The sequence below is a fragment of the Elephantulus edwardii genome, unplaced genomic scaffold (genome assembly GCF_000299155.1).
Source record: "Elephantulus edwardii isolate Elephantulus edwardi_28Jun2011 unplaced genomic scaffold, EleEdw1.0 scaffold00006, whole genome shotgun sequence".
Lineage (NCBI taxonomy): Eukaryota > Metazoa > Chordata > Mammalia > Macroscelidea > Macroscelididae > Elephantulus > Elephantulus edwardii.
The window spans coordinates 31,800,928-31,817,515 of NW_006399756.1; the positions used below are offsets into that span (position 1 = coordinate 31,800,928).

The 16,588-nt window shown below is 43.8% G+C and overlaps 1 protein-coding gene across 2 annotated transcripts in view; it reads right to left on the minus strand.

The window, feature by feature from the left end:
- Window positions 1–16,588, minus strand: part of CNNM1 (cyclin M1) — a 73,086-nt gene that overhangs the window by 16,694 nt on the left and 39,804 nt on the right. The window contains exons 3-7 of one of the 2 annotated variants that reach the window (XM_006880042.1): window positions 13,859–13,999; window positions 12,136–12,305; window positions 10,253–10,352; window positions 9,783–9,830; window positions 6,557–6,619 (exon numbers count right to left, since the gene is read on the minus strand). In XM_006880042.1, coding sequence (XP_006880104.1) covers window positions 6,557–6,619; window positions 9,783–9,830; window positions 10,253–10,352; window positions 12,136–12,305; window positions 13,859–13,999 — 522 coding nt within the window. The remainder of the gene's footprint in view (window positions 1–6,556; window positions 6,620–9,782; window positions 9,831–10,252; window positions 10,353–12,135; window positions 12,306–13,858; window positions 14,000–16,588) is intronic. The other variant, XM_006880041.1, reaches the window with a different exon arrangement.

The window sequence follows — 16,588 nt, forward strand, 5'->3', positions numbered from 1 at the left end:
ATTTAAATATATGAGGGAGAGAACTGTCTAAAAGAAATATATGATTAGGGATTATCTGCATGACAACAGTCCAGAATAAGAGCTGTATAGCAAAGTGGATTGGGGGTGGGTGGGAGGGAGGGAGGGAGGAAATTGTGCAACAATGAAAGAATCTTTTTAAAGAGAAAAACGAACTGGGGGGGGGTGGTTAGGGAGGAAAATGTGCAACAATGAAGGAATGAAAATACAAGTTTTCTGTAAACTTCCATCAAAATATCAATTAAAAAATAATTTTTTTTAAAAAACACCAAAAAACAAACAACAATGTCAAAAAAACCCCTGGGTTGGCTGCATCCAGTATGTGGCTGTTCTTGAGTGGTTGCTGGCCCAGTAAGGTATTTTCTTCTGGGGTTAGTTGTTGTGGAAAAAGGGAGCAGTTAGTCCCACAGGACAGTTATTTCTTTGGCCTGTGAGTATAGTCTAGAAAACCTTACCTTGACCTTAGTGAACTCACCTTGAAACATAATCCAGGCAAAGAGTGTGAGCAAAACATGTGAACTCAATTTCTCTAGGAAATAACCATCACTCTTCAATAATTCTCTGCCTTGCTTGGACCGACATATGCTTTACCCTATAAACTACTGGTCCACATACTCATCTTTTATGTTACAATTCAAGATACATTCAGGGAGGTAGACAGGAGAATGCAGCTGACTCTTCTCTGCAAACTCCCTTCCTTCCACAGAAGCTTCTCTTTCAATCACTGCTACTCCCTGCTGAAAAGAGACACAACATCCTCATTCCTCCCAAAGATTCCATCCCCTCACTGCCACAGAGGACAGGTATGTCACACTGCTTTCACTCCTAAGGACTTGCATACCAAACACACATTACATCACTGCTGAGCTGGGAGGAGAAACAGGGCTTTTATTAAAAATAAAAAAAAGAGGCGAACTCGGGTGGCCTAGTGGCAAGAAGCTGCAACTGCAATCTCAGAGGTGCACGGTTCAAATCCACCAGATGCTCTGCTGGAGAAGGAGGAACAATCTCCTCCTGTACCAGTCAGATCTGATTTGACGGTACACACAAAAAAATAATAAAATAAAATAAACTTTTAAAAAAATTAAGAAAAGAAATAAAGACAAAACAATGCTACCAACAGTTTATTCTCAAAACCCCAAAAGATTCTCAATACTAAAAGATAAAATTATTCTACAAAGGTTGGGTCTATATAAGCAATTTTTTTTTAACAGGAAAAGGAACCCTTATTTCGTGACAAAGTCCTGGCTCATCCAAGTGTTGTGCAAGATCAATGTTTTCATTTCCAGAGTCTGACATTCCTCAATAGGTAGGATGCTGATGACTCGGCATTTTGGTAATTGTGCACATACACTCTGAGGTTTCTGAGCAAAGGAAATGGAAATGCTTTTAATAAAAATAAAAAAAGAAGAAGAAGAAATCAGTAACAGACGAGTGGCCCAGCAGCACGGCAAACTAGTTCAAGTTGTATAATTCCCCTTGGCATTTCTGAAGAGCACAGAGGCACAGCTTGGGGGAAGAGGGGAGGAAAATCGTACGTTTAGCACAAGGAGGTCTGAACAGAACATAGATGAAAGAAGCAATGTATGTGTAGAACTGACCACAGTACTTTCCCACAGGAGCTAAGCCAGGCAGCCACTATATCCCTTGTCTGCTCTTGTTATGACATCAGAACCTCAAGCTGGTTCTGGTGACACTGGGAGTGGGAGCAGAGTTTTAGTCTCCAAAGCCCCAAAGGAACTGTGACAGACCTCATTCCTGAAGCTATTGTGTGGTCATCCTGTGAGAGACAGCTTTCCTACTAGGCAATCTGCAGTTACTAAGGCTGAAGTAGAGAGAACTGGGTTGAACTGTATGTGTGTATAGAAGATTTTATACTTCTTATATTCAGCAGTTGGTGCTTGATGGTATTACTTTTTACTTGCACTGATAGGAAGGGGCTCTGAAAACCTCTACATAGCTATGGGGACTCTGGCTTCATTTGTAATACTTGCATCCTGGGGTCCTTCAGCACTTAATCCCAAGGACTGAAGGTGCAGAAGTAGAAGACCCCATTCCTCTTCTCAGTATGTGGATTTGAGGGAACGTTTGGTTCAGCGGCTGCCTGCCTACATCGTTTGAAGCATCAGTGAACGGTGAGGGGAATGGCTCACTTTGGTCACGGTTGCTGTGCCTTGGGCACATCTGGGTTCTCCACATAGGATGGGAGAGTTTAATTACACAGGCTTGTTAGAATACAAGCTAGGAATATTAAAATTCATCATTGTGGGGTAATACTATTCAACAGCACACAACCAAATGCCAAAAGTTCTCTGTCAAAGGTCTGCTCAAACTACAATCTGAACTCTGCAAATCGTCCCAAATCAGGATCCCAGATGAACTCACTCACATTACAGGGAGCTCTAATGGTTCCCAAATGTTTTCTACACAAGAGCCAACCAAAAGGGATATTTCCACTTGCCACACTGCAAGAAGTACAAAGTTTATGTTTCTTATCCCTGTGTATTCTGGGAGAAAACTCAGTCACCACTGATCTCAATGCACGTTAGAGCTAGAGAAGCGAGTGCGGGAGGAGAGCACCTGATTCCTTTACCTCTCCTTTTGTAAACTGTCTGTAGCCCCTGCTGTAGAGCCGATTCCAGCTTATAGCAAATATCACAGAACTTCTGTGTAGGGTGTTCAATGGTAAGTCTTTATGGAAGCAGACAGCCTCCTCTTCAGAGGAGTGGCCAGGAGGTTCAAACTACCGACCTTTCATTTAGTAGAAAAATACTAAACCACCGTGTGGGTTTCTTGCATTATCCATGAGGAATCTGAAAGTCTTTCCACTCTTTTTTTTTTGTGTGTGTGTGCATGTACCATCAAATTGGGTCTGACTGGTACAGGAGGAGATTGTCTCTCCTTCTCCAGAAGAACATCTGGTGGATTTGAACTGCACACCCCAGGGATTGCACTGCAGCTTCCTGCCACTAGGCCACCAGAGCTCCCTCGTCTTTCCACTCTTGGGAGAACAAAGAAGGCAAGACTCTTGGGAGGAAGGATGGTGACTGCGGTGGGGCTACGTTCCTTCAGTGGGTCAATCAGCAGTTTCACTTAAATAAATGCATCGATAAAGTTGGTGGACTACATTGTACTTAACAGGTAGTCCACAACCAGTCTAGTCTCCTTATTTCAAACCGAGGCAGAAATAGAAAGAAACCCTTTATGGATGACAATATTTGGTGGAGGGAAAGATGACCTCAGTCTAGTGTGAGGATCATAGTCATCAGAATGGCTGCTTTCAAAATGCAAATAAACCACAGTCCCCTGAGAAATACCTTTATTCAAAAGGGTGACATGATCCACAAGCACAGGAGAGCAGGCTCTCAGGGACTCAGATCGAAGGGTTCTCGTTCTCAGCCCTTTATCTATTTACATGTGTGACCCTGATTCTATGTTTTCATTTCTCACAGTCTTTTTCTTCAGCTACCATTTTTCAACAATAAGTCTTGCTTAGCTCATACGGTGCTTGTGGGGATCAAATAAAACAATGACAGTGTTCTTCTTAAGCCTACAGGTTCTATTGATTTCTAAGACTTATTTTTCCCCTCTGTAAGACAGCAGAAAGACATAATGCTGTTGCTCTTTGTTGCAATCAAGTAAATTCTGACTTACTGCAACCCCACATGTGCAGAACAGAACTGTTCCACAGGGATTTCAAGGCTAAGACCTTTCAGAAGTAGACCATCCAGCCTATTTTTATAGGTGTCTCTGTGTAGGTTTTAACCACTCACCATTTGACTAGTAGTTGATCACCTAACTGTATGAGCCACTCAGGAACCCTCCAAGATAAAATATGTACGTATGTGTGTGTGTGTGTGTGTGTGTGTGTGTATGTATGTATATATATATATATATATATATATATATATATATGCGCATGCGTGCGTGCATGTATTCTTGTATCTGGATCTTGATTAAAATATGAGGTCAGAGGTACCTAGGAATTCTTCCCACAAAATTCTATGACTCTGAAGCTTCTTTTTCTAGTGCTACAGTGGCAGTGATTGATGTACTGGTGACAGTATCATGGATTGATCTGGAGATGCCACCTGATTGCTGGGAAGTCTCGGAGGTTGGTCATAGATGGAGACCAGACAAAAGAAGACAGAGAAATAAAGAGCTAAAGTATGGTGCTCCCCATTTCTCCTTTCCTGCTGTCTGTGACTGCCATTCCTCTATTTAAAGAATTAAACCCAGAGTGGGAATAAGTGGGCCTTGCTCTTATATCATCACCATTCATCCACTGCCTGTTGGATTGAACACCTCACAGTTCTAGGACATGGGAAGAAGGTCAAAAGAGTACCCAGAGACATATCGTACCAGCCAGATTTGGAGAAAAAGTCTCAGTTGGGGATATGGCACAACAGGAATGAGTCTTTTTAATCTCTGTCTGACACCAGATTATGTGAAGTTTTTCTTGAACAGTACCACTTGGCTAGAATTAGTCTTTTTTTACCTGGGGAGGTGCAAGTAATTAAAACACCAGGTTAACTGAAGGTTCATTAAATAACAAAGGAAAAGATGCCTTTGCTTTGATCCTTGAAAAGGGGCTCTGGTGGCATACTGTGCAATGTATTGGGCAGGAATCAAAAGGTCAGCAGTTTGAAGCTACTACTAGCAGCTCCAGGGGAGAAAGACAGGCAATCTCCCCCAAAAAGATTTAGATGCCAGAAATTCAACAGACAGTCACCATGAGTTGGAGTCAACTTGACTACAGTGGGTTTTGGCTTGATCCTTTTGGCTTAAAATAGTTTAAAACCTCTCCATGCTCCTTTTCTGCTGAATTCTCACACTATTGGCAGTCATCAAGGTTCATGTACATGTGAAGGAGTGTGAAGGTCCCCGGTGTGCTCATTTCTAATTTTGCAGGCACACAGGAGTAGACTGGTTAGCTGAAGAAGCCATGAGATCGACATTACACTTTGAAAATGTCACATTTTACTGCTCTGCAGCCAATTACAAAGGCATGATGTCTTACCAAGCAAGAAAAACTTTCTTTCTTGGTGAAAAACCACCATCAAGTGAGAGAGAAAACTTTAGTGAAATGTGAGATGGTGGTTAGCTTGTTCACATCAACATGGGAACCAGATGGGTTCTGATGGGAGAGAAATGTGATCTGGAAGAAAACAGAAATCAGCATATAGATTTCTGAAGTTGCAAATCTGGGAGTCTGGGTCTCAGGACACAGCCTCTTTGAATGTTGAAAGTCTACTCTGTATTGTTGTTATGTGCCGCTGAGTCGCCTGCGACTCACTGAGACCCTATGTACAACAGCTCTGAACCCTGCTCTGTCCTGAGGCCAACCTTATTGTCTCTGACACACAGGGAAATAAACCAAACCCTGTGAGAACTGGAAGTCAGTTAGAGAACCTTGTTTTCTCAGTCTCACAAGTTTTCCGTCTGGCGGAATGCAGTCCCTATCACTTTTCCAGAGCTTTCTGTTAGTGGAAAATATTTGAGTTCTCCTTCTCTGGGAAGTTTTTGCCTTACACAGCATTTGCAGCTTTTACTGTAAAACCGGATTCCTGATGACTGATTGATAATATGCCAGAGCCTCAAAATCATTACCCCAGCATTGAGATAAGAGACACAGATGCTGAAGATCTAGGAAACTGGACTGCTTAAAAACAGTTATTCTTTGCTTTGGATTTTTTCTTGCCTTATGACCTTATGAGATGAACTTGCACAGATAAAAACCTCAATGTAAAGAGTTAATGAATCTGAGAGATTATTTAGCTTCATTGTATTCTACTGTTACTGAGTTACTGTGCAGCTCTTTTCAGAAGTAGCTTTTGCCTGACTGACAAGGAAATCTCCTAACTTTTTATTTAGCTAACAGGAGCGAATAAATGTTTACGCACAGGAAGAATTAATCTTGGAGGGTTAACAGAGATGAGAACAGAGGGTGAGGGGAGGAAAAGAACCCCTCACAAAAATCCAATAACCACTAATTAAATAGTAAATATTTTTAAAAAGAGCAATTAAGCCTATTAAACATTACTCTGACGTTTTTACATATAGTACCCTTTGAGCAGAAGCAGTGAGGATAATAATCACACAATGATGTTACCGTGGAACATGGAATATGAAAATGGCCTAGTGGTTAGCTAAGCATAGAGACTAGATACAAGGAGGCAAAATAGGTAGGAATAAAGTTAAGTATTTCTGTTCTTGTTTTTCTCTTGCTACACCCATCATCCCTCCACTCTACAGCCACCTACTTGATAAAGAAGCATCCCCCTGCCTCCACCCTCCCAATTTCTCCATGTACATACACAGACACTTTTCTGGGAATTAGCTTTCCAAATGACACCATTGAAGCAGAAATGCTAGGGTTCTGTGTGCAAACGTGTGTTATTTTCCCAGCTGCTGGGCTTCAATTACAGGAGTATCCATTAAGAGAGACTGACCATCATGCGGGACATGACACAAACCAAAGGCCTCCTATAAACCCCACTGGCTCCACAGAAACCCCGAGATCCCCATGCATGATTACCTGGGGAGCCTGCCAGAGAGTCCCCTCTGCTGAAGGCGAAGGTACGGGACACAGAGACGGGCACTAAAGAGTCAGGGGCCAAGGATTTGTGAAGTGCAAAGGGGAAGATAAACACAAAAAGAGAAAGACAAAGAGCAAAGTAGGTGAGACAGTCTGTTCCTGGATCTTCACAGCGGCACATTTTTTTCTAGAAAAAGGAGCTCTGCCTCTGAAAACAAGTCACTTTCCAGAAAGACAGGAAAACAAACTGCACTTGGCTGAATGTCTTCTGAAAAGATGCACCATAATTTTAGAGAGATGCAGTGATGCCAGAAAGGGCAGTTCCTAGTGGGCAGTGTGTGTAAGAGCATTCGTTGCAAGATGCCTGCTGTGAGCCAGTAAATATACGGGCGGCTCAGCACTGCCCTGTCACCAGGCTCTCCCAGCTGCCATGTGTCCTGCTGACCTCTGGGAGACCGCTGACATGGGCATCTGGAGAGCTGACAACAAACTGTGGGCTCCAGGGTTCAGAGCTAATGTACATAGGGTTGTTATGAGTTGCAGGCGACTCGATGGCACATAACAACTACTAGGGGAAGCCTTTGAATGGCAGCATCCTGCCTCAGATGTCTGGAAGAATCCTCTGTGGACACAACACTGGTGAAGACCGATGCAATGCTAGAGGCTCTGGATGAAGGAAGGACAGAATTTATAAAAATTGTAATGTGAATAAACTTGGTTAAATTACAATTCTGAGAGAGTTCTTGGGTATCAGTCGTAAGGAGTTGTGCTACCAACTCAAAGGCACACAGTTCAAATCCCCAACTGCTCCATGGGAGAAAGACAGGCAATCTCCTATGTGATTAACTGCCTCTGAAAACCCACTGGAGGGTCAGCAATGAGTCAGGTCCCACTTGATGACACATTAACAACAATACCAATTACATTCTATTCACTTAGCAGTACAACTATTTCAAAAGCACCTCTCTTTCTGTTCTCTCTTATTTCTCTTTCCCCACAGAGTTCAAAGTGGTGGTGGCTATCATGTGGCGCTTGGATAGGGTAGAATGTACTGAAATAGTTCTGTCCTTTGCCCATCTTAACCCTGATCGAGTCATTTTTCTGGCTGGGAATCTGTCTTCCTTTCTCTTATTGGATTATTTCCTGAGTCTAATTTTAGGAGCTGGGTGAGCAAAGTGATACCAGAGTAAGCAAGGCTCACGACAGCCTCCTGGTAGACCTGGCCACCAGAACCAAGAAAAAGGAGGAATGGGTGTTCCCTTCATCCTGCACTGGAATCTCAGGGAGATTACTTGCAACCTCAAGCCCTACTTTTGAGACATAGTCACAGTGAGGTAAGGGTTGCTTTGCTGGCTAAGAGAGTTTGCTTCCCTACGGCTCAGCCTTCAGTTCTTCTGACATGAGTTTTTGGCCCATGCAGGGCACTGGATAGTTGGACTCCAGGTTGAGGGTCCCCCTGGAGCAATCACGGGGGATGGTCAGTCTTGACAGCTATTTCACACTCCTCCTTCTCTACGAAGTGGAGAAGGCTTAGGGTAAAGATGAAAAATATCACCTTTATTGGCTAGTTGAATCTCTTCTCCCCTAAAGGTTTATAAAAACATTCAGAAACACGGGGGAGGGGAGCAGCAGCTAACTTCTCTTCTGAAGGAGATGTTGGTGTTGCAAGTTTACTCCTGCCTCACTGATAAAATGGAAAGACTTTGATTTAAAAAACAAGAGATGGGAGGAAATCATAGAATTCTTTCTCCACTTCAAAAATAAAAAGAACACACAGACCAAACCCAGAAAGGAGAGCATCTAAACTGGGCGGGCAGGACAACCTTATTCCATCTCTTCTGGTTTTCTGGAAGAGCCAGAACAGTACTAAGATTTCTTTTAGAATCCTGAGCATTACTCCAGAGGAGCTCTGAAAATCCGTCAGAAATGCAGACTGTGATGCATGGTGAAAACAGAAGTTCATGAACCAAGGTTTATGGCGACCCTCGCATGTCCAGAGTCTCATTCCAAACACTGACACCGACCTTGTCTAAATCTCTAATGAACCTGGACTGAGATGTGTTGGCCTAAATGACTATAACAATTTTTATTTTATAAATCTAGTCAATCTCTTCGACTCCTTCAATGCGGGTAGGTAGGCACTTGGACTTCATCTGAATACTCTCCTGGGCTAGGATATGCAGTTACACTGAAAAAGGTCCCAATATTTCCACCTAGAAACTGTATTACAGAATATGATGAATCTAAAAATCTGTATTTCATGGTGTAGTGTCAACTAGTCAGGGCAGGGGATGCATCTAGGTGGTCAAGGAGCTGGCTAACTTGGAGCACTGCTTTCGTTTCCCCTTGTTAAAGGGGTTTATCTACCTCGTCATACACCACAGATTGAGATACATCTTGAGTCCCTCTGATAAATGTCAATATTAAGCGCTACATAAAATATTTTCATGATGAGAGAAAGCACTCTATTTTGTATTAAAATGGTGACTGGAAACATTAAGAGATAAGAACAATACAAATTTCACACCACTGAATGAACAAGAAATCTAGAGAAATGATTACTTCTGGATCACACTGTACAAATAAATGCAATGCCTCTTAAACACAAGTGCAAGAATGCCACGCGGGAAACAGTGAGAAGGCACAGCACAGAAGGGACAAAGCAAACCAGCCATCAGCCGATGCCAACCACCACCAACGGCATGCACCACCAGCTGGTAAGCACATCGCCACCAGCTGAAACACAGCGAACAAGGAGAGAGAAGCACATCAGCGGCCTACCGGACCAGCTTGGGACTTAAAACCCGAGATCCTGCAGTCACTTCTTACTGAGGACAAACTGCACACACAGAGTAATAGCATGTGATGGTTTCTACCAAGCAAAGGCCAGGTGGTGCATTATCAGCGCAAAGAAGGAAAGGCCAAACCTCGTCCAAAGCACGCAACTCACCTGCCTGCCTTCCCTGGCAGCAGAAGGCGCCCCTAACCCAGAGTGTTCATACTTGCGTGGAGGCAGAGATGCAGAGAGGACAGTGCAGGCACACAGGATCTAAGTCCCTGTGGCCTGCAGGTACCTGGCAAGAAGCAGTGTTCCTGGCAGGGCATTACAAAGAGGTTGCCAGCACTTGCGGAAGGCCCACGCCTGGCTCAGAGTGCTTGGCCCAGGGCCTCAGAATGGGCTGAGGTGGAACTATGATGGGGAGGAAGGGATTTGAGTGATACGTACGAAAGGCAGAGGATCCCGCCAGACTTCCAACTTTCCGCACATCAGTATCTGAAGACAGATGGATACAATGTGTTTCAGAGGCAAAGCAGAAAACAAAAGCTCTTACAGGAATCTCTCCTCTCCCACCCCATTCCCTGCACCAATCAACCTTACAAAAACTAGGCAATCATATGGGAAGGTAGAAAACAAATTTTTCTTTAAAAAAAGCGAAGAAAACCTTGTCTATTCATACTGAAAGATACCACGATCCATCTTTAATACTTGTTGATAAAATAATCCACGATGGACTTTCACAAACTGTGAATCAAAAGACTCCTCTATTTTGCAGAGGAGGACATGAAAGCTCAGAAAATGAAATTACTTGCCCTTGGTTCAAATGAGTTAAAAGAGAAGCCAGGACTTGAACCCAGGTGCTTTCTCTGCAGAACCCCATTGCATCCCCATTAAGCTATGGCTTAAAACTGGAATACCTGAGCAAGCAGTGGTCATAATGGCAGGGACACCGTAGTAGGTGAAGGCTCCATTCTCGAAGCGAAGGCCCTCCTTACCAACCTCCACCTCCACTTTACCCTGGAGAAAGAAGGAAGTGTACCAAGGGGGTGGACAAGCACTTCCGGTTCTAGGACCGAGCAGCAAAGCCTGATCACTTCTGGCAACAACTGAACTGACACTCTTAACAATTTTCTTTGTGAAGACAACATCAGTGTTGCAAGTTAACTCCTGCTTCCTTGATAAAATGGAAGGACTTTGATTTAAAAAATGAGAGCAGGAAGGGACAAAATCACATAACATTCTTTCTCCCCTTAAAAATGAAAAAAAAGGAGAGTTTCAATTCTGTCCAAATTTATGTTTCTGAAATAGCACTTTCAACTCCTGTGGCTCTTTGCAGTAAATTAATTGCTCAGCTCACAAGGTAGCAGCCAATCATAAATAATCAAGCACTTTCTGTAAACTCTAATAGCCTTTCCATCATACAGGTTCATGTCAGGTAACCTGGAGCCCAAGATTAGCTGAGAGGAAATGTTTTTTTATGAAGCTAATATGGATAGGATGTGTCTCTGGGCCTGATACTGGGCTAAGGGGCCTGAAAGGATTTGTATTCAGTTGCTCTACAGCACCATAAAGACTGTACCTCTTTTATTCTTAACTTTGAGGATCAGGAAAGGTAAATAATTTGGCCAATGTAAGGGATCCTGATGGTAGAGTGGTTAAAGAATTCGGCTGCTAACCAAAAGATCAGTGGTCCACATCCACCAGGCACTCGGCATTTGAAACATGAGGCGGCCTGCTTCTGTATAGATTTATAGACTCGGAAAACCCACGGGCAGTTCTATTCTGTCCTACAACATCACTGTGAGTCAGAACTGACTCAATGACAAGGACAATTGGAAAATGACAACAGAAATCTTCAAGGCAGATCTTTCCAATTTCTGAACCTATGTTCCTGTCACTACATTTTACTTCCTCCAAGTTTTATCTGAAAGTTCATGGATTTATCCTAAGTGTAGGATCATATATGTGTTTATTATACTATATGATATGGAATTCGAGTGGCTTAGTGGGAAGGAGTTGTACTGTCAACCCGAAGGCTCCCAGTTGCATTAGCTGGAATCCACTAGCGGCTGTGCAGGAGAAAGATGGGCAATCTCTTCCCACGCAATTACTGCCTCTGAAAAAACCCGTTAGAGTGTCTTCTATGAATCAGTTCCAACTCAAGGGTACATACATAACAACAACATAACATTATAGTAACGATGTAATGAGACCCTATTTCCATATCCAATAGTGATTTGGAAGGATGTACAGAAGGAACATTGTAGCAGATAGGCTGGAGATGGATTGCAACAAAGAGAGGTCATTTCTAAGTTACTGTCAGTTAATATTTCAAAATAATCAATGTCCGTAGGATTCTGTTGGGAAGATACAGGGAAGGAGTGGCAGTCAGGACAGACTGAAATTACACTTGACACTTAATATACCATAGTCCATGGTATCCAGGAGTTCACGAGCAGGACAAATAGCTAAGCCCTCTTTACCGCTGGCCACTACCCAGAAGGTTGGTGATTTGAACCCAACCTTGGAAGCCTGGCCCGGTAATCTACCTCTGATAGTTACAGCTTTGAAAATCTCTGAAGCAATTCTACTCTGTACACATGGAATCACCGCAAGTCAGAAGTGACTCAACATACAACAGTAATCCAGGTCCGTGGTGCAGAGAGCAAGTGAACTTAGGTAAATGCTGGGAAGATGCTGTTCCTCTCATTTAGCAGCCAAATCCTGGACCTGCCAATGGAGAAGCACCTCCACTCCTTCTCAGCCTACAGGCTGAGGCCCTCAGCGGCCCTCCTCTTACCTGTAGAAGCAGCACGAAGTAGTCCACAGGGCGGTTGCGCTGGTAGAGGTAGTGCTCCGGGGCCTTCTTGTTCTTCTCGTCAAATTTCAGCTCCTGGATCACGTGGGGGTGTTTCAGGAGCCGGAGCAGGATCTTCTCCGAAAGGTAGAGTGACTTAAAGGGCTCCACTTCTAGGAGAGAGTGGAAGGCAAGGGGGAAATCAGCATCTCCCAGGTCCCACCCACCGAGCGAGGCAGCTGGAGGAGTCAGAGTGGGCACAACCAGGGCTCATATGGAGAAGTGCGCCCATCTGTGCTCTTGGAGCACTGAAATGCAGAGCATCTGTGATCCCTCAGGGCAGAGGATCCCAAATAAGGGATCCTGCTTCTGAGGGCCTTCCCTGTATCCCTGGGGGATGTGGTCCCTGCACTGGTGCCTCAGGAGGGAAAGACCAACACTTAGGAATTACCACCATGCATTTCCTCTTTAATTTCAACTGGGCATGGATGTCTAAGTTATTGTGAATAAAAGAGAGTTTAATGCTATAATCAAAGAAAATTTGTAGCAAATTTAGTCTTATTTTTATATGACATGTCTGTTGAATGCCATGAACTCCCAAGTTAATTGAGACAGTTAATTGATGGTCAATAATGTGAAGCACTATTGAAGACATGTTAATATCTATGAATAGATATGTTAAGAGAGTTACATATTCTATATTGTATTATTTTATAAATTAGTAAATGTAGCTGCTTTGGAATATTGTTGTTGTTGCTGTCATGTGCCATCGAGCTGCCTGCAACTCATAGCGACCCTATGTACAACAGTCCTAAACTCTGCCCTATCCTGTGCCCATCTCACTATCTCTCCCCCTTTATCCCAGTGACTGAATCAATCCATCTCATCGAGGGTCTTCTTCTCCTGTGCTGTCCCTCCACCCTCCCAAGCATGACGTCCCTCTCCAAGTATACTAGCTAAGTTTTAAAACATCAGTGTTGAGAATAAGATAATGTTCTGAAAACCCTATTTTCAAGAAGCTCCCATTTAAATTTTTCTACTTTTTAACACTTAGGAACAGTGTTAGTATTTATTATTATAAGTAGACTAATTAATGGCTAAATATTAATATTAAAAAAGTAAATATTATATGTGAAACTCAACGATGGGCACGACCATCAAGGCCAGCACATTAGCAGCTAGGCAATGAACTAAGATAATTCAAAAACAAATGTAACCCTGACTTTTTTTTCCCTTCTTTGGATCTTCTCATTTTTTTCTTTCTAAAGAAGCACAAACCACTTCTGTAAGTTAGGAGTCGGCAGAGAGTAGCTGTGGGAACAAGATCCTCAGGGCTTGTGGCTGGTTGCTGTCCCTTCCCCACAAATATTCCAGGGCACCCCATTTTCACAGGATGGACGTAAAAGCCTTAGGCATCAGACTAAAAGTGAATGGCAGAAGAGAAAACGGTAATGTCATCTTTTTAAGTTCTCCAAGAAGAAAAAGAGAAATCAGGCCTGGGAGGAAGGTGCTCCATCTCACCCACAGCGGTGGTTCTCAGTCCTGATCATACACTAGGATTAGGGTGGAAGGCAGTCACAGTCACTGGTATCTGGGTCCCCCTCCTAGTGATTCTGCTGTGAAAAGTTTCCTGAGTGATCTAAATGGGCACCTAGAGCCTGTGCTGGAGAATTAGAAATCACAAAGAGAGCTGCTCTGTGGCAGATTCAGGTGGGCAGAGCCATACCTGTGGCCATGAAGCGGTGTGTGGCCAGCAGGAGCTGTGGTGAGATTTTCACCTTCATCTCGGAGTCGGAGAGCTTGAACAAGGAGAAGTCCTGCCGCTTCCTTTCCCGGTGCGGGACTCTCTGCTTTTTCCGATTGTCAGCTGCAGGAACACAAGAGTCAGATGGCAACTATCTCAGAATTGCTGGTGGTCTTTGGAGCTTCCTCTACAGTCACACTGGACAAAGAGGCCCTTTGAGAGTTTCTGCAAAGTGTCAACTCTAGATGACATCACTGTGTCTCCTTCCCAGAGAACAGAGGATGCTGCTGCCTGGGGATTGAGGGTGGGAGATCAGCTGTAACTGTCTTAGGGTTATTTACACTGAAATAGACACTGGAGGGGAAGGAAAAACAGTGTGGAAAACCTCCATATTAGCTGTGTGAACTTTCTAAGCATCAGAGATTTTGTTTGCTTGCTTTAATTTATATGAAGCTGGTAATATTTAACAATAACTTTTAAGCATTAACTGCAGAAATTATACAACCTTCAAGCAGGTTTTCAGAGACTGCATACCACATAGGTTACTGCCTCTGAAAACCTGCTGGAGGGTCAGCTATGAGTCGATTCTGGCTCAACGGCACAAAACAACTTATCACATGGTAGGAAATTTCCCATCTTTCTGCTGCGGTGCATATGGTGGATTCAAATCATGTGCCTTTGGGTTGGCAGTGCAATTCCTTAATGTTTGGCCACCAGAGCATACAAACATAAGGTCTTTGTATTCAATATTAAGGAGGGTTGCAGGGTTCCTGCCTTCCTCTTTTCTCCAGAACTGGGATTACCTGGTCTCTTCTTGTGAACTTAAACTATGTACTGAGCTATATACTTTGAAGCACGTCACCTAAGGAAGTAGGTGGCCCCCTCCTCTTCCCATCACAATTCTCTTGCTTCACCCCAGGCCCTGCACTAGCAGACAATCAGGGAAAAATAAAGAGGAAGAAGGAGGTAGAAATGAGGGTGGGCCTATAAAGGTGCGGTCCTCAGGCAGGGTTTGTAACCTCAGAAAGTCTACTGATTAGGCTTGTGGTTATTATCTGAGAAAGTCTGCTTCTTCCTATTAATTTCTACCCCCTTGCTCCAAACTTGGCCTGAAAAAAAATAGAGTGGTGGGGAATTTCTAGTTCAGGCTGAGTGGACACAGTAGAAATGAGAGTGATTCTTCTCCAGAGACAGGGAGACATATCACAGAATCAGATTCCCTTGATCCCTCCCCTCTCTCCTTCTAGGGCTCACATCCACCAGGTCCTCTGAGTTTCTCTGGAGATTGAAAGTGCCCTTTCTCTCAGCAGCTCTTTCTGCAGGCCTGCCCTTGACTTGGGGCTTCTCAGCCTTCTAGTTACTGCTTTAACACTCCATACTTTGGAGGCTTTTAGCAACAGTAGTGAGATCTGGATCCAGGCATCCTATGGATCTGGCTGGTGAAAGAGGAATCCAGTATTCTTGGCTCCCGTGTTTGTCACAGCTCTTAAGGAATCATGCTGGAAATTTATTTACGGGAGTGGGAAAAAACCCCCTCTCTCCTTTATAAAGAAGACGGCTCAGTATGACAGTAACAAATTTCTATTCTTTCGCATTCCTAGGTGGAAGTATTCTGATTTTGGTCGTAGTGTTTGCTTAAATATTCTCTTCCCTAGCCCCAACAGAATGCTGCTTAAAACGTCATCCTTGGAAAATCATCCTCTGGTCCTTTACTTCATTCCTTTGATTTCAGTAGTGGGTAAAAGGGAGAAGGGACATTACAAGTGTTAAAACTAACACTTCAGGAGAAGCCCACTCATTTAGACGACTATCAGCCACTGACACCTCCAGGTGAAATTTCTTAATTGCATTATCTACTGTGGCAATCAGCTGAATTGGGAATTCATGTGGAGGGTGGTGGGTGGAGGGAGAGAAAGGAGAATGGAGTTGGAACGAAGAGCAGCTTCTGGACTCAGCTCCCTGTTTGAAGAGGACTGGCCTGGCAGGTGTAGCACATTATGAGGTATCTGGAAGGCATGTTTTCTTTCTGTGAAGGTTTAGCTCACCTTTTAGCTTTGATCTCTTCAACCAAAGGGAAGGCACTCCTGGCACAGCCCAAGGTCTTACAGTAGCAAAGCACTACCAGGAATCAGGTTCTGAAGGACTGTTTACAGCAAATCAAAGGTACGAAATGAGTTATCTAGTGGGGAAGAAGGGGATCTCTGCCTCATTAGAAGAGCTTCTGAAGAGAAAATACTTTGTGGGCTAGAAGTTCTGGGGATTTAGGTAAGACGGCCAACCTAGAGACAAAGCGTGCCTTTGTAACGTCAGCAAGCACAGCTTTGCTAAGGCTCGGTTACCAAAAGTGAGCCACTATCTGGAAGCAAAGAGCACACTGTTCCTGCCAGCGGGTCAGTAGGAGGGTGAGGAGCCCAGCAAGCAAGAAGGCGGGAGGGACAAGATAGAGGCCAGCGAGGCAGGGGCTGAGAAGGGACATTTGTATCTTGTACTGAGCTTGTGGGATGTTTCATTTCCGTGGTTATCTCTGCTGCTCTCTGATATTTTGGTGTGAGTGGGGTGGCAGTGGAACCCCAGGTGGTGCGAGGATCTGTGTCTGCATGGACAAAGAGACAAAACAGGAGCAAAACAAGGGGACAGACACAAGGGCAGAGAGGCCTCTGACCACCATCTGGTACAATTTGTTTCCTTTAGTGCCTTTTCATCCAATGGCCA